The sequence below is a fragment of the Sphaerulina musiva genome, assembly GCF_000320565.1.
Source record: "Sphaerulina musiva SO2202 unplaced genomic scaffold SEPMUscaffold_5, whole genome shotgun sequence".
NCBI lineage: Eukaryota > Fungi > Ascomycota > Dothideomycetes > Mycosphaerellales > Mycosphaerellaceae > Sphaerulina > Sphaerulina musiva.
The window spans coordinates 1126793-1150608 of NW_016017387.1; the positions used below are offsets into that span (position 1 = coordinate 1126793).

The window sequence follows — 23816 nt, forward strand, 5'->3', positions numbered from 1 at the left end:
TCTCTCTCTCTCTCTCTCTCTCTCTCTCTCTCTCTCTCTCTCTCTCTCTCTCTCTCTCTCTCTCTCTCTCTCTCTCTCTCTCTCTCTCTCTCTCTCTCTCTCTCTCTCTCTCTCTCTCTCTCTCTCTCTCTCTCTCTCTCTCTCTCTCTCTCTCTCTCTCTCTCTCTCTCTCTCTCTCTCTCTCTCTCTCTCTCTCTCTCTCTCTCTCTCTCGTTGTATGTGCCAGACTCGCACCATTTCTTCGCATCCCAAGTCTATTGTGACGAGGCAAGACACGCCTGTTGTACGTCGCTACTCTCAGCATGCGCCGACACCCAGAGTAAGTGTACCAAACCGCTGCTAGAGCTACCTGTGGCTCCCGTGCCCAGAGATAGCCCTCAAGTGTCTTTTGATGCATGGCCACTCGAAGAAAGGCACTGTCTTGTGATGGCGCCGACGGAATGCTCATGGGGCCCATAGTCACGCTGTCGGGTTGCCAACTGCAGATCAAAAGATCAAGTCGAGGACCGTTTGGTTGATTGCTTGGTTGGTTGGTGAACTCGGTGGCCGATATGTAAGCCTGTTGGAGCTGCGATTGGGGATTTTGAGAGCTGCTCCCTCCGTCGAGGGAGGTGAGGTCCATAACAAGCCTTGCCTAGATCCCGTGGATCCCGTGGATGTGGATCCCGGACGTGATACTTGCCAAGACGCACTTCGGACACCGTCTGCATGCACCTCCACCTAGGGTGCTCGTCAGCGGAACATGCGTTATACAGGGCGCATGTCCGGATACGAGTGCCTCATGAGATGGAGAACAACGGTATGGACATCGATCAGACCTTCACATGCTACAAAAGTCTACCACGGCCAGCGAGTCACCTTCCCACGAGCGACGATCCCAACGAGAGGACGAGATGACCGAATCCAAGTTCAGAATCGAGACCGAACGCCTCGTCCTCACCCACCTACAACCCTCTGTGTCGAGCCATTGCGACTTCATGGTCAAGCTCTGGAACACTAAAGAGTTTATTGCTTCCACTGGTGGCAAACCAACCTCCATCACCACCACCGAAGCGGCTCGAAAGCTCATCGAGAATCGCTTCCAGGCCGAATATGCACGCAATGGGTACGGCACCTATCTCGTCTCACTCAAGTCACCTCCAGGAAATGAATCCTCCGAGGCAATTCCACCTCCACCTAGTGAAGAAGAACCCATTGGTACCGTCTCGCTGACTCGCGGGGCACATCCAACCGCCTACTCCGCACCGGATCTGGGGTTTGCGATTCTTCCGGACTATATGCGGAAGGGCTACGCTCGAGAAGCAGCGACAGGACTCTTGGCGTGGGCAGAGTCTGAATTGCATGTGTATGATGTGTTGGGCCTGTGTGATCCTACGAACGAGGGTTCCAACGGCGTGTTCAGAAGTCTGGGCTTTGTCGATCGAGGCGTGAGAACGCTCAAGGAGTTTGGAAATGTTCAGGGCGCGGTGTGGGTGAAACCCGGGATGGCGGAGGATTTGTCGGTTTATGGCCTGTAGAATTTCCTCGCCAACAAACAAACGGGGAGATTTCGGTAGTAGTAGTACTAGTAGTAGTAGTAGTAGGAGAGAGAGAGAGAGAGAGAGAGAGAGAGAGAGAGAGAGAGAGAGAGAGAGAGAGAGAGAGAGAGAGAGAGAGAGGGAGGGAGAGAGGGGGAGAGAGGGTGGGAGCATGCACTTCATATGGTTCTACCAGGTCGACTGCTATCTGAATGAAATCACACACAAGAAGACAAAATCGAAAAAACTCGCTTGGTTTCTGCATCTTTACGGATTCTGCCAGGTCTGATTGTACCTGGCTTCCTGCAGCCTCTGGAAGTCCAGCAGCTTGTCGAAATCAATGCAATCGTGTTCCACTCCCCAGCCCGTGACCGAAGTCGCATGGCCATGGCCGACCCTGATCTGACTCTCGCCTTCGATGACCAGATCGCCGCCACAGGAGATTGCTTGACGCAGGTACTCGAAGCAGTGCTCAACATGGACTTTCCACTTGACGGGCTCGTCATTCTCGACTTGGAATTTCTCCACGTAGTATTGGTATCGAATCATGTTCTGCGAAGGGAAGAAAGAGGTAGGATCAGTCACAGTACCAGTAGGAGGGAAGCCGGGGATGAACGTCAAGAAAGCAAGCACAAGGAAAATGAAAATGAAAAGGTCACATACCAAGCAATGAAGTTGATGAAGAAGCGAAACGACGTAAAAATTCCGCGGTTTGGGTATAGGTGTATTAGGGTGGTCGAACGGCGCCACGATCCCTTCACCAAGACCATATTTGTCCGGGTCTTCTACCCAAAGAGCATCATGACCTGTGACAGAGGAAAACAAGAAACACGCATAAATCATCAGCACATGACATGGCAGACTTCTACTTCCAAAAGGATGACGGAGAGGACAGAAAACCGGTGCCTGTTCAATTCCTTTCTTTTCCACCCAAAACACTTACCAGCAACAAGCAAATCCCATTCATCGTTGACTTCTTTCGAATATCCCATATACTTGGGATCTTTATCGAAAATGACTTTGACGGGCTTGAAGACTTCTTTCGGAATCGGCGTGTTGGTGTATAGATGTAAGGGACCGTTTTCTTTGGGCGGTGCACGATGATTGTACACAATGGTGCCCACCCACCCGATGGCGAGAATGGAAATGCAGAGATAATGCCAGATGCTGCTCCTGCTGCGAGAACTTCGAACGGGCGGGCTGCCACCTTCGAGGGTCGGAACCTCTTCGTATTTGTGTGCAAAGTCCACCATTGAAGGGGAGGAGCATGTAACAGTGTCAGGAAGAGTGGGTGGGCGGGATGAGAGGAAGAAGAAGAAGGGAGTCGACTGTCGGTGAGTATAGATGGCCCACGAACCATATGAAATACGACTGACGGATCACGAGTTGCGACTTTCCGGAGTCCGCAGGTCACCTGGGCCAGTTCCCTCTTTCGCAGAGCGTGTATACCTACTTTGCCTATTGCAGCTATGCAAAGAAAGTGGAGGTCTTTTTCCACTTTTCCCCAATACCAACATTTCCCGCATCTCGAAGGCCGACTCGTAACTCCTAAGACAGAACAGTATGTCAAAAGCTCGTATCGTCGGCATCCGCTTCAGCTACAGCTGAATTGGCTCCAAAGCCCCTCCAACAAGGAGTGGAGTGTTGCCATGTAAGTCCCTCACCCACCAAAATCGCTTGGGAGATTACTTTCCCTCTTTTTTTGTCTCTTTTTCCACTGCAATTTGCATCGCCGCCGACTTACCACTTCTTCTCTCAAGCCACCTTCATTCCGACCGGACAAGAACATGCCTTTCTCGCGATATAGGCCCAGAGAGCGCGCATATTCGGCGCTGGGAGACGAAGACGACCAGCTGCTCGGGAAGACCACACCACCCACCACGAGGTACTCGCCCAAGAGTACGAACAAACCTCGTACAGGCGGTTTGATGAAATATCTCCCTTTTGCTCTGTTCAACATCACCTTGGGCTTGGCGACCGGCTATTGGTTGGCGGGCCTCAAGTCTGGCAGCAGCAGCAGCAATGGCATCAATACCACCACCACAAACGAGCTCGGACCCGAGCCTTCAGCATTGCAGCAGATAATGCGCACTCGACATGACGTACCTTTTAGTCCCAATTATCATTACATGGGACCTTCGGCCGAAGTGAAGGCCAATTGGATGGCTCTCACTAAGAGTATGTGGGAATTCCTCTTCTTCTTCTTCTTCTTCTTCTTCCTCCTCTTCCTCCTAACCGAAATATGATTTGAAAAAAAAAAGAAAAAGAAAAAGAAAAAGAAACCCCCCCTCCCCCAAAAAGCCAGCCGCACCGCACCAATACACCTAATCATCACGATATCGATAATATAAAATCATGTCCAGGTCAAGATTCCATCTACCTCTCCAACCCGCACGCCTTCAACATCCAAGACGCAGGAATCCGGGCCCCATTCTTCACATTCATCGACCCACCTCCAGCAGCAGCCAAGGCGCCCAATCTTCTCAATTTCTACGTCTTGAGTAATCTCCACCAGCTACACTGCACGCACATGATTCGAACACGATACAACGAATTAGTCTATGACAAAATTGATCCGTTCAAAGATACCTCGTTTGATCGGAATTGGATCACGCATGTGGAGCATTGCTTTGAGTATTTGCGATTGAGTATTACGTGTGGAGATAATATGGTGTTTGAGAGCGATTCGCCGCCGGGGAGTCCCAAGGAGTTTTGGGAAGATGGGTTGAGTTGGGGCGTGGTGCATTCGTGTATGGATTGGGAAGGGTTGATGGAGTGGCAGGAGCAGCAGTTGGTACTGTACAATAGCACGTGGAGCTAGTTGTTGTGGTAGCGTTGAGATTGTATTTTGGAGACATCATACACACCCACTCATATCCTCCTCCCATGTGGGACGGACGCCGAAGTACTGCTGTTGATCCGTATATAGCTCCCGATTCCGATTCCGATACAGGCGAGTACCTCCTAGCTACCTACCTGGTACTTATCCGGAACATGTTTCCCGGTGAAGTCGGTCAAATTCTGGGAGGGGGGCGGGGGGGTCGAACCGGTACATGCACCTACCTCCTAGGAACGGAACCAAGTCCGTCCGGGTGGGAGACTAAGCTTTTCTCAACGATGCGGAGCCAAGTCGGATCTACTTCGCTTAGCACAAACAGAAAAACAGTTCAACCGTACCACGCTACCCGACTGAACTTACAGGAGTCACCAACTTCACCGTTGCACACCTAATGTCACTTTGTATACATGTACCATAGGTAGACACGACATTGAGCCGGGAAAATCGTAAGTCTGACGAACACTAGAACTCTACCTACCGCTATCCCATTTGCGTCGGCAGTGTGGTCGACCGGGCTTCACATCGCTCCCCGTCAATGCCTGCTCTTCAGTCCATGCATCAATGTGGTGCTGTTGCGAGCCCAACCAAGGCGCCATGGCCATGCACAAGGCTTGTGATCGCCGACGCCATTCTAAGGATACGAAGCAATGCCTGATGTGCATTCCTCGCATCTGCAGTCCGGCTGATGGCCGTCCATGACACGAACCGGGTTCCAGTGCGGCCTCTGCTGTGGTATCTGAGCCTGGCCGGCATGGCCGAGCGGAAAGCTGTGATACCATGCTCCACTGTTGGTCATCAAAGCAGGCGGCGGCACCGATTCGGATGTATATGGATTAGGCAGCATCATGCTCTGCATCTGCGCGAATTGCTGAGGCGTTAAGGGCGGCGCCATGCTAGGTGGCATCTGTGCTAGGGATTGCGAAGACAAATTCCTTTGCTGCTGAGCGCGCTGCACGGGCTCACCACGAGGCCTGCTGAAATGGCTGTCTTTTCTGGTCAGAGGAGGAGCTGGTTGATACGCCGTACTGGGTCTGCCAGCTGGGCTTTCTCGTCTTGGAGCCATGTTCTGCGAGAGTGATGGCGATATGTGTGGTTGTGGAATCAAAGGCGGAGCTACCCGACCAGCTGTTCGTTGCTCAAGCCCTTTCTGCGAGTTGTGGAGATTATCTTTCAATGCATTTGGGTAGCTGCTTCCAACGCCGGAGACGACCAAATCATCAACGCAGTCATGAGTTGCCGCTGGAAGCTTTTGCAGCGCGATATCCTGGTTCTGGCTATCCTGTACTCCTGTATGACTGCCTCTCTTACTCAGTTGCTTTGTTTCCAGCTGGTGGATCAATTGCGCCACGGCAGGATTGGCAAGGGCGCCGCTGAACATACGCTGGATGCTATCCTCACTTGCCGACATTCCATGGACAAAGTCCTCTGGGTGCACTCTGCGAATGTGATCTTGCATATTCCTCGCCCGATGGACACCATGAGTAACCTTGATGCACATTCTTGAAAGGCCCCTGTCCGGGAGGGGGCATACTATAGTCCCGTCGCCAAGTTTTGTCACTTGTGGTAAGTTCGTCACTTGTGGTGAGTTCATCACTTCTGGTAAGACAGTATCACCTGCTGCGGGTGAAGTTGCAGCTTCCCCAAGGGAGTGCACCAAAGGGGGAGGTTGAGGGGTCCGTGAGAATGGTAGCGGAGGTGAAGTTGTGCGTGGCTTCTTGCCAGCCGTCTGTAGCATGGTCGGATTTGCACTTGCCGCTGGAGACTCTTTGGCCATAGCTGAGCTGCCGTGGAGAGACTGAGAAACTGGCGCATCGACTAAGCGGTCAGGAGCGTGTTGAACAGGCACAGAGTAGGGATTGCGCGGGAATTCTTGCTCAGGCAACAACTCTGTATCGGACTCTCGAGGTGCATCTTCGTCCAGACCACATAACATAAGTGCAGTTTTTGGTTTCTTTGCTGCTTCTAGCGACCCTTCTAAACTCGGATCGTTTGGCATGAACCTTCCAAAATCGCCAAAGACATTCTGAGCAGCAGAGCTATTGCTCGACATCCTGAGCTCGTCATTCACCAATGTATTTTCGTTCTTCGGCTTGCCATGACCGACTGCCGTGGCAGCAATAGTTCTATTTGTAGGTTGTCCCAGTCTCCCCTCCACGGGTAAATCAACCCCTGACAGCGCAACATCATCGTCAGCTGGTCGTGCTCGCTTCGCCGTCTGCGGCGTCGGCGAGCCTGTGGTGCTACGGACCGGTTTGTCAGGCTTGACACTCACATCGGCGTCTTCCTCGTCAGACAGTAAAACCGTTCGTTCCAACAGCGCCGTCCGTTTGAAGTTATCGCGCCCTGAAGCCGCTTCGGCCTGATTAGAGTCAGCAGCGTCGATCTTGGCAGGCTGTTCCCGCTTCTTTTTCCCAGTCTGCATCTTACTTTCACGGATGGCAGTTTGAGCCTCTCGCCGATCATGTTCTCGGGATTCCTCCCTACTGCGAGTGGCTTCCGCGCTGGGTCGGATGTCTCTACTGCGATCTCGAAGGTTGATGTCATCTTTCGTAGCTCTGGCTGTTGTCCTAGTCGCACCAATAGATCTCGCACTCTGCGTAGGGACAACAGCCACGCCAGCGGGCTCAGTAGCCTTAGCTTCAGTGAGGGTGCCGCCTTCCGCAGTGGACTTTTGGCTCTCTTTCGATCGCTTGAGCCGGTTCATTCCAACCGGTGCCGAATCATATGCCGTACTCCTTCCAGAACGCGGCAACGCTGCACCTCTCCTTCTTCGGCCAGCTTCGGCGGCCATTGCAGCAACACGAGCCGAGTGCACCCCAGTCCGGTAGTCCTCCAATAGAGATCCCCTATGATGATTCGCCGGGTAGTCAGTCGTCGAATGTTCAGCTTCGGAGTCTGGATTCTAGCCAGGCGCCAGTAAACAATCGTCCAAAGCACCCATAATATTATCATGATCGCTCTTGCCCACCCCTTTGTAAATGCCGTAGTCAAAGTCATCAAGGTCCATAGCATCACCATGGTTAGGACCTCCGCCCCCGGATCCCCTCACCCCATTCGTGACACGTCCTGAAAAGCCATTGGCATCGGGTCCAGATGTAGTAGACGGGACCATGACTGGGTAATGCTTCAACTGAATTCGCTCTTGTAGAAAAGGATCTTGCTTCAAGTAACCATCTGACAGACCAAGACTGAGACGCATATCTGCCATTGTCAGTGGTTGTCGGGAAGCTTGCATTTGCATTTCAACAGGTAGCATGCCGCCCGAGTTCCTCTGAAGCACTCCTCTCTCAGCGTCGTCTTCCTCCTTTCGAAGCTGACGCCTGAATCTATGAGTTTGCACACCTTCTCGGCCCACGGCATTGCTGCGCGCATGCGCCAGAAAGCCGCTCAACATTTCTTTAATGAATACTTCGGTAGCCTGCTCGAGAAGATCTGAGCAGGACTGTTGCATACCTTGCTGTACGCCACCCGTCAGACCCCGCTCGTAAGATATAGGCTCAATTTTACTTTGCAGGTCGTTGTGGCTCGGGAATTCCAGCTGCTCGCTCGCAAGGGGCTGCGCGTATCGTCGTTGAATTTCGATGTCGAAGTTGTTCCTCGCCAAACCAGGTGTCGCAGCCTGCGCATCGTTCTGCCCGCTCCCAGTGCCAGGCGGTTTTGCAGCTAGCTCGTCCCCATATTCTATCATCTGCCGCAATACATTCTGCCGAGGCGACCGCGGGCCTTCTTCTTTCAATGCTTTGATCCTCTGTCTGTCCCGTGGATGGAAGTTCATAATTTCCCTCTTCAGCCTCTCCTCCGCCTTGTCATTTGCACCACCACCCGCACCAGTGTTCTTAGCAGTACTGGACGGTTTGTCGGTTGCAACGACCCAGGGCGCAACATCTGTCGCGGGCGGGTCGCGCAAGGTATTTGAGTACATGGACATCAGCAGCTGGTTGTGAAGATGTAGAGTCGACGCAGGGGCTTTGGCCGGGTCCGCGCCTGGGATCATGATCGGCACCGGAGTGAGGAGTGGCTGAAGAACCCATGATAGCTCTGCCTGATTGAGGCCGCCTTGGACGAACGTACTGAGGGCCGTCTTGTAATCGTTCCATGACTCACCCAACGCTGCCTTGAGTTGCGCGTAGATAGGCTCGAGATTGATGCGTTCCACCGAAGTCTTGCCCACGGGTGGGAGTACTGCAACGCTTCCACCGCCATTCTTCCCGAGGGCTGGCGTGTCTTTGGAGAAATGTGACGGAGAAATAGTCAAGGTGAGTTCGTGATTCATAGCGACGGCGATGGCGATGGCGATGGCGATGGCGCTCGTGCAGATGAATTATCGCATAGCTGCCTGTGGAGTCGGTCCTTGACGGAAAGGGAGGTGAGGTGAGGTCGCGCGAGTGATGTGGGTGAGCGAGTAGCAATAGACCTCGAATCCTGTGAAAATAACGCGTGCGCGCTGTGTGCTGTCTTCCGGCTGTCGCGTCAATGCCGTGGTCGTTGAGTGATGAAGAAGTGGAGGGACAGGTACAGAGTGACAGGTACAGAGTGACAGAGTGACACCAAGAGGCTCTGCGGGAACGGAAGCGGAGGCGGGACCGGCGAGCTGCAGCTGTGCAGCATGACCCAATCAGGCTTCTGGAGGAAATGTACAATTGGAGTCTTTTTATTCCATTTGTCTACCCAATACATAGGGACATAAGGTACCCTTGAAAGGTGCGTAAAGTACATTTGTTACGCTCTTGCTAGGAAACCTGGCGTTGCGCCTCGTGGGTACTCTGTCCGGAGTCCCATATCCCTCCTGCATCTGCCAGTGGGACGCCTCGCTCGGTCATAAGATGCCAAAGCTTTTCAAAAATTGCCCTTTGATACCAATGATATCATCAGATCACATGTCTTTCTCTCGCTTCAACGCTCATAAAAGGAATACGCAAGCATATGCACCTTGGAAAATCGATATCAATGTGCAGCAACGATCTTTGTCCTATCCCATCTCTTCAACCGCCCCTGCGCCAGTCTCAGACTCATCCTCAGCATCATCGTAGTTGATTCCAGGCTTTTCGATCCATTGCCAATCTTCCGAGTGGTTGACCGGGACAGTCTTCATGTTGCCGTGCTTATCGAGGTCCTCCTCGGGGTGTACAATGGTCTTGGCTTCGATGGCGACGCTCTGCAGGCGGGAGGAGATGGGCAGCTGATACTTGATCGTACCTCGGACGATGAGCTCGAAGGGATACAAAATGATCTCCTCCCAGTGGGCGCTGCCGCGCGACTCTGTCCTGTTTCCCGGCTTCGTTAAGCGCAACTGTCCCGAGGAGATATGTTCATGCTGCTTGAGGGGAGAAGCTTCGAATACTAGCGCTTGATCGAAGTGGAACACCTCGCCAAGCTTCAGTGTCCGAGCATCAATGTTAGGGTCGTCCTTGGGATCCTTGTCGCCAGGAGCGTGCCAGTGGCCATCTGGGTCCTGAATGGGGCTGGTTGGAATGTCGTCAGAAACAGTTGCGCGTCGTCCACGGCGCATCTGTCGTCTGTTGACAGGATGCTCGGGTTCAGTTCTGTTGGGCTTCGTGACGTGCTTGCTGCGGGCGAATATGCTAACGTCCAGATCGCTGACAGAGATTCCAAGTGTATTCGGGTTGACAGCTCCGACCAGGAGGTCGAGCATTAACTCCGTCTCGCTCGCCAGCACATTATGGATTTTGTGTACCTTAACATCCATTAGGGGTCTGTTAGATGCAAACACAAAGCCAAGGGCAGAGATGACCACGAGGATTAGCACCAGTGTGGTCAGAAGACATCCCCCCCACTTTCTGACGCCGAAGCAGCCTCGTGGCTCTTCCTCTTCGGTGTAGTAATTCTCCATCGAGTGAGTCATGCTATTGCTGAATCGATGAGGATGATAGTGAGATCGTCTGGGCGTTCGTACTGTCCCGTGGCCCATCAACGGAGTGCGCTCATCGTCCGCAGTCTGCCCAGCGTCAAAGTCGTAAGGCTGTTCTTGCTTCTTGTTGCTGGAGAAGAAGCTACTCGGGCGGAACTGCATATTTTGGGGACTTCTTGGCGATGTAGGTCTTGAGCGGTCTTGGACAAGGTGGTTGTTGCGGAGCTTTGACGCTTGCGTGAAAGGCGAATCTTGGTCGTGAGACGATGATTGATTTCCGCTCCTGCCAAACCTGCCAATATGCTTCGGAGTGTGCATACGCACTGTGCCGTTATTGCTGTCGGGGCTATCGAGACCATAGGGATTCGTCGGATTAGTGGAGAATTTCATGCTTCGCTTTCCACCGACCCTTGGGCCATCGAAAGGATCATTATAACCTCTGATCAGTCCCCGTTGCTGGTCAGCCATGCTGTGCGACGAGGTGACGCTTGGTGTCCTCGAATGATGTCGTTGACGTCGCGGCTGCTCCGGAGGATTCGATTCGTAAACAAATGTCTCGTCGGAGTCAGAAGTGTTCGCTTCGTCTACGGCGTTCGCCACTCTCGCCTCGAAGAGATCGGCTTTGGACGTGGCTTTGCGTACAGAACTGTCAGAAAAGGTCGAGACAATGCTTGAGCATGCTGCGAACAGGAACAGGGAGAGAGAGAGGGTAAGATGCGCATGGAAGCGTCGGGTAAGTACATCAAGACAATGTGATGTGCGCGCAGAAGAAGAAATCGCATGAGCACTATGTTACGTACCTGTACCTTGATTGACGCTTCTCGTCTTCGGCGCGGCCTTCTTGCGCTCCTTTTTGGGTCTGATTGTCTCGTTGCTGGGTTTGAGCTTGACTGTGCCGCTGTTCTCGTTGCGCTGATTTGAACGATCGTTTGCAGGAGCAAGCTGTGATTGTGGAATGGATTGTACGGTCTCTGTCTCCACAGTCATGTTCTGTTTACCAGCCGCTTGTCGTTCTTTAGCAGTTGGGCCAGTTGAGTGACTTGGTTTTTGCTGGGTATTGGCTTTTCTGGCCGCAGGTGGTTGACTTTGAGCTGCTTGTGAACTGGCCCCAGTGGATTGTCGGCGTCCGCGTTTGTTCGAGTCACTCTTGTTACCAGCGCTCTCGCTGCCGCTCTCGCCAGGCTGGCTGAGGGTATCATGGTCTGTCCTCGTTGGTGATCTCTTGGGATCGTCGCCGCTCAACTTTGTAAGTGGTTTAAGGTCTACAGCAGCTTGCATGGCTGCTGCACGGGGATCGTGCGTATCACCAATATTTTCTTGCACGGTCTCAAGTGTTGACTTCCCACTCGCGCCTCGTGTCGAAGCTTTGGCTGATGGTGGCGCTTGAAGCTGTACATCGGGCCGTTGACTTTCAGCACCGGTGCTTCGAGTGGATCCGATCTCGGGAGCGTGGGTCTGTGGTGTAGAGCTTACTACCTGGATGCTCGGCATTGCCAACGCTTCTGGCCTTCTTTGCTGTGCAACGGCAGAGCCACGTCTCGAACTCGGCCCAGATGGAGGCGGCGACTTGAGACGTGGCGAAATAGGCCACTGTGGTGTGGTCTCCCCAGAAGGAGTTACAGATTTCGGCACTCGGCCTGGCAATTTCGATACAGCCTCGCTTACTGCAGAGCCTTTCTGTTGCAGGTGCGGCACACTTGATGCCGACAATGCCCGTTGGATTGCTGCGGCAGATGGCTGCGTCGACAAGGCACTCGGAACTAGTGGTGGCTTATCCTGGCGTATGGGGGAAGCGTTTCTCGATGTTCGCGGGCTGGCTCCAGGTGCAGGCGATGCGGTAAACGGTGTCAGATTCGTTGATGCGGACTTCCTCAGCGTCGGTACAGATGATCCGGAAGACGAAGAGTGTGTCGATTGCCTCAATTGTGTGCTGGACGATTTCCTTGACGTCGATCTCTCGCTTGTTCTGCCCGCATTTTCATTTGCTTCACCATTGCCTGGCTCCGCCGTCTCTGTCTGTCCACTAACGGAGCGAAAGATGCCCTGGCCCTCTTTGCTCGCCATGACGCTTATGGCTTAGTGTTCCAATTTGAGAGTTGCAGAGTGGCGAGTGTCTCATCATTTTTCCGCGATGATGGTCTCGTGCGTCACAGCGAGTCCATCTCGCCAACTACATGTACTGTATCGAGGGATTCGTCTGGGAAGCTGGCGATGTTTCGCGCGAACGATCTTCGCAAGGTGGATGAGTACTCGCAACTCAGCTCGTCGGGTTGCGTTCACGGAAGAAAGATGGTCGGAATGTAGTTTGCAGCAATAATGTTTGTTTCCACACCGCGCGGCTGTCCCTCGCTCGCGTCGGGTTATTCGCGGCAGTCGGGCGATACGGTCAGGACCAACACAGATCCAGGATCTAGACCCTCCAGCAAGCAGCAGAGAAGAGAGAGGGAGGGGACAAGTGTTGATTCAGATGGCGTGCACGAAGCTGGCGTAGGATGTACAGGTGGGTGGGAATCAGAGCACGTCGTCGCAAGGTGCTGAAACGGGTAGCGGGGGCAGGGTTCGTGGCACGCTGCCGGAGCAGCAGCAGCAGAAGGAGGAGGTGGAGGTGGAGGTGGAGGAAGAAGAAGAAGTGGGTGGTGGAAGGGGTCGTAGGAACACAGTCAGTAAGGTAAGGTAAGGTAGGTAAGGTCAGGTAGGTCGGTAGTGGTGGACAGACGAGTGTGATGCGACACGTCAAAGAAGGCCAACAGCAAAGCAAGCATTGCAAGCAAGCCGGCCTTGCGCGCCAGAACCCAATATTCCGGGCTGCATGTGCCAACACGGTCTAGCGTGGCTCAGAGGCATGTAGTCAGTGGCGTCCCGAGGGTCCAGGCAGAACGGAGGTCGGAGGGAGAGTGGCCACACGCGGAACCGAGAGCGAGAGAGAGAAAGAGAGCCTGAGAGCCTGAAAAATGCCTCGCGTCAACCTTTGCGTCGCCTCGCCGGGTCAGCTGCCGACGAAGTCAAAGTGGGTGGGGAACGACGACGACAATCTCGACAGCGGCGTGTGTGTTTGAGCGCACATTGCGAACAACATCAACAGCAATGGGTAGAACAACTACAGTACATGCACTGCACACGAGAAAGCACCGCCCGATAGAACTGCCCACCTTACTACCACTACAGTTACAGGTACATGTACCTACCTTACCTACTCACTTGGATGAGGTCAGCGCCACACGCAGCATGCATGAAGATGCTTGTACACAGTACATACAGTAGGTAGAAGTGTCTACTGCCTAGGTGCCGTACATACCTTAGTTCCTCAGGTACACCTGTACATACTTGCTGCCTCCGCTTCTGCCCGCGGAACTCCTCCTCCTCCTCCTCCTCACATCATGGAAACGTCAGTGCGAATGATGACATACAGTACCTGGTACACTATGTACCTGTCCGATCCCTCTTCCGTCGTTTGCAAAAGCATTTTTCAATTTTTCCTTTTCCCGGGAACGGAGAAACCAGCAACAAGAACCCCATCTGACACCCAGCCAGCCAGCCAGCCCGTCAGCCCAGCATGTCCCGCGCAGTGCCGTGAGCGTGCCACGTCGCAAAAACAGAAGGGAAGGGAAGGGAAGGGGAGACGACTCACACGAGAAGACGGCCGGCCATGCGCCACACGGTTTCGCAAAGCCTCCTCGCATGTTGTTGTGCGTGCGTGCATGCGTGCGTGTGCAGTGTCATTATTATTATTTATTCCAGGTTATTATTGTCTTTCGGCAGTTCGCGCCCAGGATGGAACCTGTATTTCTCTTGCAAAGACGCGCGCCTCCCCGAAAAAAAAAAGCAATATCCGCGTAAGGTATGATGATGTATTTCAGACGAGTACCGAACTCATGTAGCTGTAACCAAAAAAGGTAACAGTCGTATGTACATGTACCTTACCTAGGTAGGTAGGTAGTCTTGAAAGACAAAAGGAAGCTTGCACGTAAAGGCCTACCTATAGTCAGGTAGTACTGTACCCTAGGTACCTAGGTACTATTCCTTAGGTGTGTACCTGGGTAAGTGAGAGTACCTTACTAAGTATCACCGATTCACGTCCCATCGCAAGACAAAGACATGAACCTAGTAGGTACATAGCGACGATGAACAACACACGTAAGGTACCTACCCACCCTACGCATCATGATTGAAGCCCGCCACCTAAGAGGTACCTGGTATCCCTCCATCCTCAATCAAGGCAGCAGCACCACTCAAACAAAAAATCTCCGGCCGGCATACGACCTATAACTCCATGTACCTTACATCAGGTTACATCCATAAATATATGTCGCAAGGCGCAACAGAAAAAAAAGAAACCAGCGACTACCTAGGAGGTAGTGACAAGACACCATGTGGTAGGTGCGATCCATACATAATATGATGATGATGATGATGATGAAGATGATGAAGATGACCAGGCAGTGGCACGTACTAGGTACTACCTAGGTACATGGACATATTTCTAGTAGAAATACCTACCTGAACTATAAGTACCTATTTTCGTCCATAGGTACTACCTTACCTCCTACACAACAGAGTAAGAGAGAGTCAGAGTCATCATCACCACCCAAAAGCCAACTTCAACTTCCATGGAGTTGGGGAGAGTTCTAGACACTAGATCCCAGGGGGCTAGAACTTCTCATGTGTAAGGCAGGTACCTCCTACGGGCACGGGGGGCCCGTCGGGGGGATGGGGACATGTCATGGAAATAAACTACCTCACCTACAGGTAAAACTAAAAAAAACGCGTGTGGCATAGCAACTGCAACTGTAAAGAAAGTCGTGACTCGCGATGGCGGGAACGAATTGAGTTGAGGAAGAAAAAAGGGAAAAAGAAAAAGGAAAAAAAGAAAAAAAAAAAAGCATCATGACACGTGTGTCTTGATTGCACCTGTCGTGCTCCATCGCATAGCAACATATATGCAAACAACCTCGTGTGCGCAAGGAGACCGACGGAGATCCACATTTGTTTTGTCAAACAACAACAACAACAACAACAACAACAACACGGGTGCAACGTAATTATAAAACGCACAGTCTACAGAGGTCAAGCATCTGGCCGAATAATGATCCCAGTTCCACTGATGTCAACTGTAAGGTACAGTAGTCTGTAGTTTCTAGTGTGGTAGCCTTGCGGTTCTAAATATAAATGCTGTAGCCTATGCTAGCATTTCCTTTTTCCGAGCGATTCCCAAGACAAGTCGTGCCAAACCCAAGCCGTAATCGTAGCTAGCAGTAAAGGCCACACCCTTTCAGAGATCGAAAACATCGCTCATGCTAGGCGTATGCTTGACGCTGTCCGCTCTTCTCTCATGCCCCAGCAAAATGCTCCCTCGTTAGTTCGTTACCATTTACATGTTCAGTAGTAAGTCGGCCGTGATCTCTTGTCTTCCCATCGTTTCTTCCCATCCAGTCGTCCTCCTGTATCCGGCGTTCAATGCGCCCATGTGCCTGTGAACGCTCCGTGCTGCTCTTCGTTCCGCGTACGTCTGGCTATTCCCGTAAGATGCATCATGTTGATAATGCATGGCCCGAGACGACTCCCAAGTAAGGGTGCAACGACTTGGACACCGTGCAGTAAGGGATGCTCAAGCGGTGAGACCACAACTGTCCCACTTTCTGGGCACCGTTCAAATATCCATCATCTCAATGTCCTCTTCTTGTCCGTGATTGAGAACATCATCAGCTGGTCCCCATGCGCCCTCATACACCGTAGCGCCTGCGCGACGACGTTGCTCCACCCACAAGACGCCGTGTGCGCACAAAAGTTGATCAATATTCGGACGCTGATCTGGATCCGGATTGATCATCCATTGTACCATGGTCTCAAGAGCCTCACTATCGGTCGGGTCGACCATGAACTGCGGGGCGCTATCGAGATCGTGATGACGCTGGTGCTGGTGCTTCGGAGGTGCTGGGCGCAAGAAGCTGAGATCATCATCATCGCCTTGATGGGATGTACAGAGCGACTCATTGGACTGGCCATTCAGTAGCTCGATGGGATCGCCCGAGTCATCTCGGCTCAGACTGCTATCGGAACTCCAGGTCAAGCTCGGCAGGTCACTGAGGTCACCAGCGCGAAGGCGTTGCCAGGACGCGCCGTTGTCAGGGAGCACGATGTTACCGGCAATCTCAAGCATGATCATACCGAGCGAGAAGATGTCGGCGGGCTTGTCAAAGCGGCCTGAAAGAACTTCAGGTCCGATGTACTCGCGGTCACCTTCACCATCGAGGCCAGCGGGAGCCGGCCAGGTACTCGCCATACCGAAATCACCAATCTTCAACAGCCCCTCCCAATCGATGAAGATGTTGGCAGGCTTCAGGTCAAGATGAATGAAGTTCTGGTCGTGGATAGACTTCAGGCCTTGTGACAACTCCAGCAAGATTTTCCAGATTCTGAAATCGTCCAACCGTCCCTTGCACCCTGTTTGAGTCAAGAAGTCCTTCAGATTGCCATTCTCGCAGTACTCGGTCTGGATGTAAAGGTGATTCTTAGACTCCCAGTGGTCGACCAACTGCACGATGTGCTCATGGCCTTGCATGGCTTTCAGGAGGACGACTTCTTGCATCTTTCGTTGGCGGTCTTTCACCCCAGTATAAGGCTTCCGAGCCTTCTTGACGGCATACACGATGCGCCCCGGGCTGGATGTTGACTGCGCACCTGGACCATCCAACAGAGGCTTCTCGACCTTATACACCTGCGAAAATTCACCGTTTCCGAACAACGTGACTTGCCCGAAGCGTGAAGTGAGCGAAGTGTCGACATCGTTCTGGAAGTAACCGCTTATGGGATTGCTTTGACCGAGGCTGAACGCGAACGAATCGCCGCGAGGTCCGGTCGGCGTGGCTGGTGGAAAGCTGCAGCTGTTGAATGGGAGAGATGCGCGATTCTCGACAGAGATTGAGAGACAACTTGGGTCTGGTGGAGTGAAGGACTCGTGCGGGGTGTGCGGAGAGTGCTTGCTTCCGCTCTGCTTGATCGCCACAGGACTTGGCGCTGCTATAGGCTTAGCATGAGTGCTTCCACTTGAATCCAACAATGGCTCAGAACGCAACGATCGTTTCGCAAGTGGTGAGGGGGAAGTCAGTCGTCGCGGTTCATGCTCTGACTGACTTCGAAACAACCGCGGGGAAGGTGACACACTGGCTGTCAATGTGATGAAAGGCATTGGCGAGTCGTCGACAACAGCAGCGCAATCCGCACCCTTCTCGCGCCGAAAGCAAGGCGTAAAATCAGCATGCATGAACTTACTTTCGTCGTCTACGGTCGGCGAGTGCTCACAGTCAGCAGGTGAGGCAAACGTATCCGGACCCAGAGATGTTCTCCTCCCGAACAAGCTGCTGCGCAGACTATTACTCTTTCCCTTAGATTGAGGTCTAGGCATCGTCGTCGTGGATTTGGTGGGTGTCGGTGGCAGGTCGTCGGCAATGGCATGGTTGTCCAGATGTCCAGTAGGTGAGTCATTAGGCTCGTCGCCATCAATGCTGATGAAGGAGCTCCTTCTGGTGAGCTGAGCCTGATTTGTCTTGGACCCGAATATGTTGACACCCTTGCCAAACGACTGCGGAGATGCCTTCGAGACTCTGCCATTGAAGGGTGTGCTCGGGCTTCCAAACTCATGCATGGGACGCGCAAGCTTACCCAGTGCGGAGGGAGCAGGAGTTCCCCCAAAATGAAGCAGTGGCTGCTTTTTGGAAGGTGTGTCCGGCATGTTGGTACTTTGAAAGAGTGTAGCAGGGCCGCCATCCATATTACGGTGTCGTTTCGAGATCAGTCCAGTTGACATGAAAGCTTGTGGCAATGGCTTCGCCATCTTGTATCCAGCGGGTGTAGCGTGAGCATCTCCCTGAGAGTCAGCAGCTAAGTTTGGGCGTAGCGCACCCAGTGGCAGCGACTTGGAGAATCCAGGGCATCGTTTTGGTGCCCCTGATGGCTTCTCGGCAGGGGCGCCGAGAGGTGCCACAGGTGGTTCTCCAGCTGGTGTAGCGCCATCATCCAGCACGCTCGATGTGGAAGACGAAGGGGTCAACGCGTGAGACAGTGGATGAGGCTTGGGCGCTGACTGGAGTTGTTTCTGTTGCACAGACGGTGGAAACAAGACTGGAGGATCGCTGGCTGCACTCCTCCGAAGCGCCGAGTCCATGTCCGAACTGCGCAAGGGCAGTGCGCCGTCCAATGAGAATCTTGATCGAGCACGAGTGAGTGAGGGACTCATCACCGAATCGCGCATAGAATCTGCGAACAGATTCTTTCGAGCAGAACCAGCGCGCTGAGACAATGTAGTTTTCCGTAGACTGAACGGCCGCCTTTGTGGTGAGCTTGGTGGTGGAGCCATGTTCCAGGTGAAGGTCGGCGCGGTTTCCTTCTCCTTGTCTTCGTCAGGTGATACCGCAGGCTCATACTGAGCACCGTCAAAGCTCTGCTCGAATATGTTGAAGTCTATGCTCGAAGCGCTGTGTAAGCTCCTACGCTTGCTGCTGCGAGGACTTCCCAAGCTCGCGGCTTCCAGGTTCATGACACCATCGCTTCGTTTGAGCGGACTCGACTTCATGGGTGACGCATGTTCTCGTAGCACAGAATGTAAGAACTTTTCGGGGCCTGGTTTGGAGAAGTCGAGTTTGATGGCATCGACAGATCGCGAGTCTGGCGCAGCCTTCACAGAATCTTCCGAGCAATCCATGTTTTCCTGTTCGTGTTCAGCAGACGTCCGGCGCGTCGGGTAGCGCGGCGTTGCGTTGCCTTGATTGGAGTTGTCACTGAGTGCACGCCGCAGCGGACTGTTAGGTGGTGATGCTTTGCGCGACCTCGTCCGTGCCAATCCACAACGCTGACCTGTGGTTTTGCTTCTCGACTCGAGCTGGCTCTGATCTGCACTATACGCGCGACTGAGTCCCGATGGCGATCGCGGCGCAGGAGACATGGGCGCATTGTGTGAGGTTCCTTTCGTTGATAGGGCGAATCTCGACGGCTTCGAAGGGGAACGCGAGAGGGAGCGGCGAATCTGGCGAATGGTCGTGAATCCGTCGAATTGTGGGCTCCTCGGGTGCGTAGGTGAGAGCATATGCATCGAGCCTCCTGGTGAGTGACGAGGGGAGTATTCCAACTCCATTGCTGGTGAGTCCGGCGTGGGTTTCGAGGAGAGTCTCTGGACGCGCACCACGACGTGGGTATCGCGCCGAAGGTGGCGGTTGTCGTTTTCGAGCTTGTGCGCAAAGGCAAAGCGGGGCGTGTTGTTGACAATGGGAAGCTACGCGGTCACCTTGCTACTGCCTAGCGTTACTGGTCCAATATGGCGGTGCCTGGACGATAGCAAGGCAGCAAGATTTGGGGACGGGAGATCTGGTCCGTGAGCGCGCGTGAGGTGCGGAACTGCGATGAGCGCCAGGCGCAAACAACCAGGACGGGCTGAGGCTATCGAGCGTCGTCGTCGGACATGAGGGTGGGCGCACAGTAGTCGGACGACAATAAGGATGTCCTTGTTGTTCGATTCGCGAGCGGTTTAGGTTGTTGCCGTGGAATGCGAAAATATCAAAACACCACGCGTCATGGACGGCGGGTGTAGTGAGATGGGCGAAACACCGGCTTGCCGAGTCGCGTCGGTGTTGTGGGCGATGAGGATGCGGATGCGGACGAGCAGGACGGAGGAGGCGGCGGTGGTGGTGGTGGTGGAGATGGCGCGCAGGCGACAGGCAATCGAAGGAAGGAGGGCAGCGTGGCAGGCGAAGAGAGGCAGCAGTTGCGCTGGCAGTAGTGAGTGTGGGTGAGGCAGTCGCAGTTGGCAGTAGTCGCAGTCGCGTGTCGCGCGAGTTGGGGGAGGAAGGAGCGGATGCGGAGCGATGCGATGCTCTCACTCGCTCGCTCGACCCTGGATTTGTTGTTTGAAGCTTTGATCCGAAAATGCCACGCACACTCGTGACAATGGCGCTAGTCGTTGGCCTACGCCCGACCCTGTCGTCTCACCTTCCGCTGTCGGTGACTCTCTGTCTCTGTGCAGCTTTGACAGTGGGTAGCACAGTAGTGTAGACCGTACCCTCCTAGCTACATGTCCACTGGTCCAGTACCTTTCCTATGCCTTGATATTGATTGACTGATATCTTTTGGCCGAGGCGATGCTCGTCTTGCCACCTCACAGGGAGAAAACCTACCATCTAAGGTACCTAGGAGGTATGTACATGTACCTCTTCTGCACCTGACCTGATCTCCCGTTCATCCCATCCATCGCCCGTTTGTTTACTTGCTGTAACAATCCACTGGCGCAAACGCCTGGTCGACGTTGCGTCATCTCGAGCCCCGACACACACTGACACACAGCATCCCCTGACGGCCATCGTTCAACGTCCACGATGCCAACTTGGGTCACTTGGACGGAAAACTGGGCTGATATCCTGATACTGGCATACTGCTTCCTGGGCCACGCGCGTCGGTGCGCTGTTCCACCAGAGTCATCTGCTGTTCAGAGCAGCGTCTCTCGCCAGTCCCGAGGAGCTGCTGCGAAGCCTGCTTTGAGCCTATGAATCTGCATGCTACGGACGTCGGACGGTGAGCCCAAAGTAGGTAGCCACCCACCATACGTACACCCACAAGTCGTAATCTCTGGCATCCAGTTTTCGTTGCTGCTTCATTTAGATCACGAATAGCCGCTACAAATATCTTCAGGCGGCACCGTCTCCGCTGCATCTGTTCGCATGGAAACAGTTTTAGGCGATGACTGACTTCTACAGTCGTATCGATACTAACTGTTCTGTCGGCAGCTGCACGCCTGAGAAATCCTTTTCTATCCAATCAACCTCAAAACGTGTCAAGCCCAGTTGGTAGGCCACCTCACCGATCTGGGCGGGGTGCCTAATCCACCTCCATGTGACCACTCACAACGCCTCTTTATAGTACTCTACAGGATGAAGTGCAGCGTTGTTGTTTGTTTAGTTTTTTTTTGACACGTCGCAGAGCTACAGAGCCGAGTGGTGATGAAGGCCTCACAACTCACCTACATGTACTACTGCAGTCAGACCACAAGGGTACAGGTATGATAGAAGATGAATGCTACGAGCCGCGTAACATGATATAAGACACATACGGCGAATTGTCATAGCACCATGTCTCCGAATCGGCCAGACGATCCAGGCAGGGTACATGTATGGGAGACGTATATGTCGATGTGCCAGGTCGCTCTCTTTCTCTCTTCACATATACCCGTTAGAGACACATAATCCAGTACCACGGCGCATAACCAAGTCGTGCTCAAATGTACGCCTCAGACTCGTCAGATTGTGACAACAGTTGAACAGCGATCCATGTATCAGAAACTTTTCTCGACCATGGCAAAGAATCTCCCTTTCTCGTATTCCAGGAAGTTGTATTGGAGCACCTCGAGCTGCGATGATGCGCTGATGGAAAGCGTCCCAGGCCAGCCAAGCGATAAGTTACACGTACCTGTAGGAGAAAAGGACCTATTCGGGTGCACGTTTGCACCTGGCGGAAAGACCAAATAAGGTAGGTATTGGAAAGAAAAACGAAGAGGAAGGCGAGCAATCGCAACTTCCATGATCAGAGAATCCCTCAGTGAGCTGCAGGAGAGAAGCAGTCGTTCCTGCAACCTACATGTAGGACTGTAGGTACACGTCGGGTACCTGTACCTTACCTGTAGGTACCTTAACTTACCTTACATAACCACCACGGCACCACCTACCTAGGCTCAAGATAGTGACCACGCGAGCTTCCATGCAGGAGGACAGCAGAGCCGCGCACCTGCAGGCGCTGACTCCATTTTTTTTTTATTTATTTTTGCCCCATAATGCGGCATTGCGTGGTGCATAAGTATAATGTACTCTACCTAGTATGTACCTACAGATTGGCTACATGTTGGACGGACTCGTCAGGTCCGACGTTTCCCTTCAATCTAACTGCAAAAAGGCGGATCCTCTTTACGACGGAGATTTACCAGAGTTTTTTTTTATTATTATTATTATTGGCTGTGTTCAAAATGGACTCTCGTGAACAGCTGCTAGCTGTCAGCCTCACGATAATGAATGTTACCTGGTACTCGTCCAAGTCTATTGGGTGCCTACCTACCAGGTATGTACCTTCTTCATACCGAGCGAGTTGAGAGGCTTATATACACGCAGGTAGATACACCTGGAAATGAGTTCGGGAAAGGCATTATCAAGTGAGATCACCTAAGGTAGGTAAGATAAGATACTTACCTACATGTACCTGTTCTGTGTCGTGTCGCGTGTGTTGTCGTACCCACCACGAAATGGGTCAAATCTGCAGGGCGCAGAAGCGAATCAAGATCGGGCATGCACGCTTGGACCGCGGACATGGAATTTTTCGCCTATAAGTTGGAATGCAAACCTGGAAGGATTCTGTTTGACAGCGAGAAAAAAAAAGAGAATCTGAGGTCTCGTCTCGTCTCTCTATCATGTAGTTCCCACGAGAAAGTGCGAGCGGCTAAAAACACAGGCTGGAATGCTGTGTCGCCTAACATCCTTGAACCACCACATGTGTGAGCTGGCTAGGCGCGGGGCGCAACTGCTACAAGCGCTTCTGCGCTGAGGTCCAGTGCATCCTTGACCTGTGTCGGAGTTGAATGATCGAAGCGCTCAGGCGGCTTGAAGAGGATGGAAGGGATATGGGCATATGGGCGCTAGGTAGTATAAGGTCGACTGGACAAGAGCATCGCTTCGAAGGGAGTGGATATTTCGATATGAGTAAGCGCGCCCCAGACAACCTACTTCCAGTCTCCGAAATAGGTCTGGCGTAGCCTCTCCATCTTCAATTCCTTGGGCCATGGATGATGGATCCAGACATTTCTCAATATACCTATTGCCCGCGATGTACTCCATCGTAGATGCCTCCGGAAGATGTCGCAGTGGACCGTATTTGACGCAGAGCGTTCGCGTGAGGAATAGTACCATTCCTTGCCTTGGCCCGAATACAGCCTAGGAGCTTGATGGCGGCGAGAGTTGTAAGACGCCAATACTACCTACGTATCATTGATCGAATGCGGATCATGTCTGGTAGGCTGTGTGAGCGTCCCTGATGGAGTGGCCCCCTGTTTGACCCTTCTGTGGGCCGATCAGGCTTATCATGAGACGATGGGATTTTGGATACAGGTATGGATGAAATGTGCTTGATGACCAGAGCGTCAAGTCAGCGCAGCGCGCCCAGCAATGGTGTGCCAATGCAGGTAGTCGTCTGCCTGGGAAACATGGTGAGCGCGGACAGTAGCTTCGTCTCTCCGACCTTGACTGCTGGAACTGAGTTCCCAAGCTGTGATTGCATGTCCTCCTAGCGAGTCCGCCCTTCTCCTCTGTCACTCGTCGCGTACAGCGTCCTTTTCGACTCTTTCCTTCTCTTGCTCGCGCAGGCAGGCGAAGACTTGGAAACAATAATTCGGATATACACCCACTAAGACCGTGCCTGGAATTTGATACTGCGGACATACATCGGCTGAGACTGCTTGACCGAATATTCCCGCAGATCTAGGGTCGCCTCCGGCACGGTTGCTTTTGTTCGAGTCGAGACCTATACAAAGAAGACAAATACTGTACGGCGCGATCAAAACCGTTGTAGG

The 23816-nt window shown here is 53.0% G+C and overlaps 7 protein-coding genes across 7 annotated transcripts; 2 read left to right on the top strand and 5 right to left on the bottom strand.

Annotated features, from left to right (window-relative positions):
• The first annotated feature begins 757 nt into the window (after positions 1-757).
• On the top strand, positions 758-1630 carry SEPMUDRAFT_149298 (acyl-CoA N-acyltransferase). The gene has a single exon (XM_016905472.1). It carries the CDS (start codon positions 825-827, stop codon positions 1515-1517), a length of 693 nt encoding a protein of 230 aa, XP_016760828.1. The 5' UTR covers positions 758-824; the 3' UTR covers positions 1518-1630.
• A 40-nt stretch (positions 1631-1670) lies between these two features.
• SEPMUDRAFT_163783 (uncharacterized protein) lies at positions 1671-2770 on the bottom strand (the record flags this gene model as incomplete). The annotated part of the gene is made up of 3 exons (XM_016908080.1): positions 1671-2069; positions 2181-2323; positions 2461-2770. 3 exons carry the CDS (start codon positions 2768-2770, stop codon positions 1785-1787), a joined length of 738 nt encoding a protein of 245 aa, XP_016760829.1. The 3' UTR covers positions 1671-1784.
• Positions 2771-3445: 675 nt separating this feature from the next.
• Positions 3446-4338, top strand: SEPMUDRAFT_45138 (uncharacterized protein; the record flags this gene model as incomplete). The annotated part of the gene is made up of 2 exons (XM_016908952.1): positions 3446-3695; positions 3881-4338. The coding sequence occupies 2 exons, from the start codon at positions 3446-3448 to the stop codon at positions 4336-4338; spliced, it is 708 nt and encodes a 235-aa protein (XP_016760830.1).
• A 456-nt stretch (positions 4339-4794) lies between these two features.
• On the bottom strand, positions 4795-8710 carry SEPMUDRAFT_149300 (uncharacterized protein). The gene is made up of 2 exons (XM_016905473.1): positions 6784-8710; positions 4795-6715 (listed from the first exon to the last, which is right to left on the bottom strand). Exons 1-2 carry the CDS (start codon positions 6898-6900, stop codon positions 4988-4990), a joined length of 1845 nt encoding a protein of 614 aa, XP_016760831.1. The 5' UTR covers positions 6901-8710; the 3' UTR covers positions 4795-4987.
• On the bottom strand, positions 7259-8629 carry SEPMUDRAFT_44763 (uncharacterized protein; the record flags this gene model as incomplete). Its single annotated transcript, XM_016908942.1, has 1 exon — positions 7259-8629. One exon carries the CDS (start codon positions 8627-8629, stop codon positions 7259-7261), a length of 1371 nt encoding a protein of 456 aa, XP_016760832.1.
• Positions 8711-9325: 615 nt separating the features above from the next.
• Positions 9326-11212, bottom strand: SEPMUDRAFT_43982 (uncharacterized protein; the record flags this gene model as incomplete). Its single annotated transcript, XM_016908911.1, has 2 exons — positions 9326-10857; positions 11026-11212. 2 exons carry the CDS (start codon positions 11210-11212, stop codon positions 9326-9328), a joined length of 1719 nt encoding a protein of 572 aa, XP_016760833.1.
• Positions 11213-15355: 4143 nt separating this feature from the next.
• SEPMUDRAFT_149302 (kinase-like protein) lies at positions 15356-19952 on the bottom strand. Its single transcript, XM_016905474.1, has 2 exons — positions 17495-19952; positions 15356-17239 (listed from the first exon to the last, which is right to left on the bottom strand). The coding sequence occupies exons 1-2, from the start codon at positions 19350-19352 to the stop codon at positions 15873-15875; spliced, it is 3225 nt and encodes a 1074-aa protein (XP_016760834.1). The 5' UTR covers positions 19353-19952; the 3' UTR covers positions 15356-15872.
• Positions 19953-23816: the final 3864 nt, after the last annotated feature.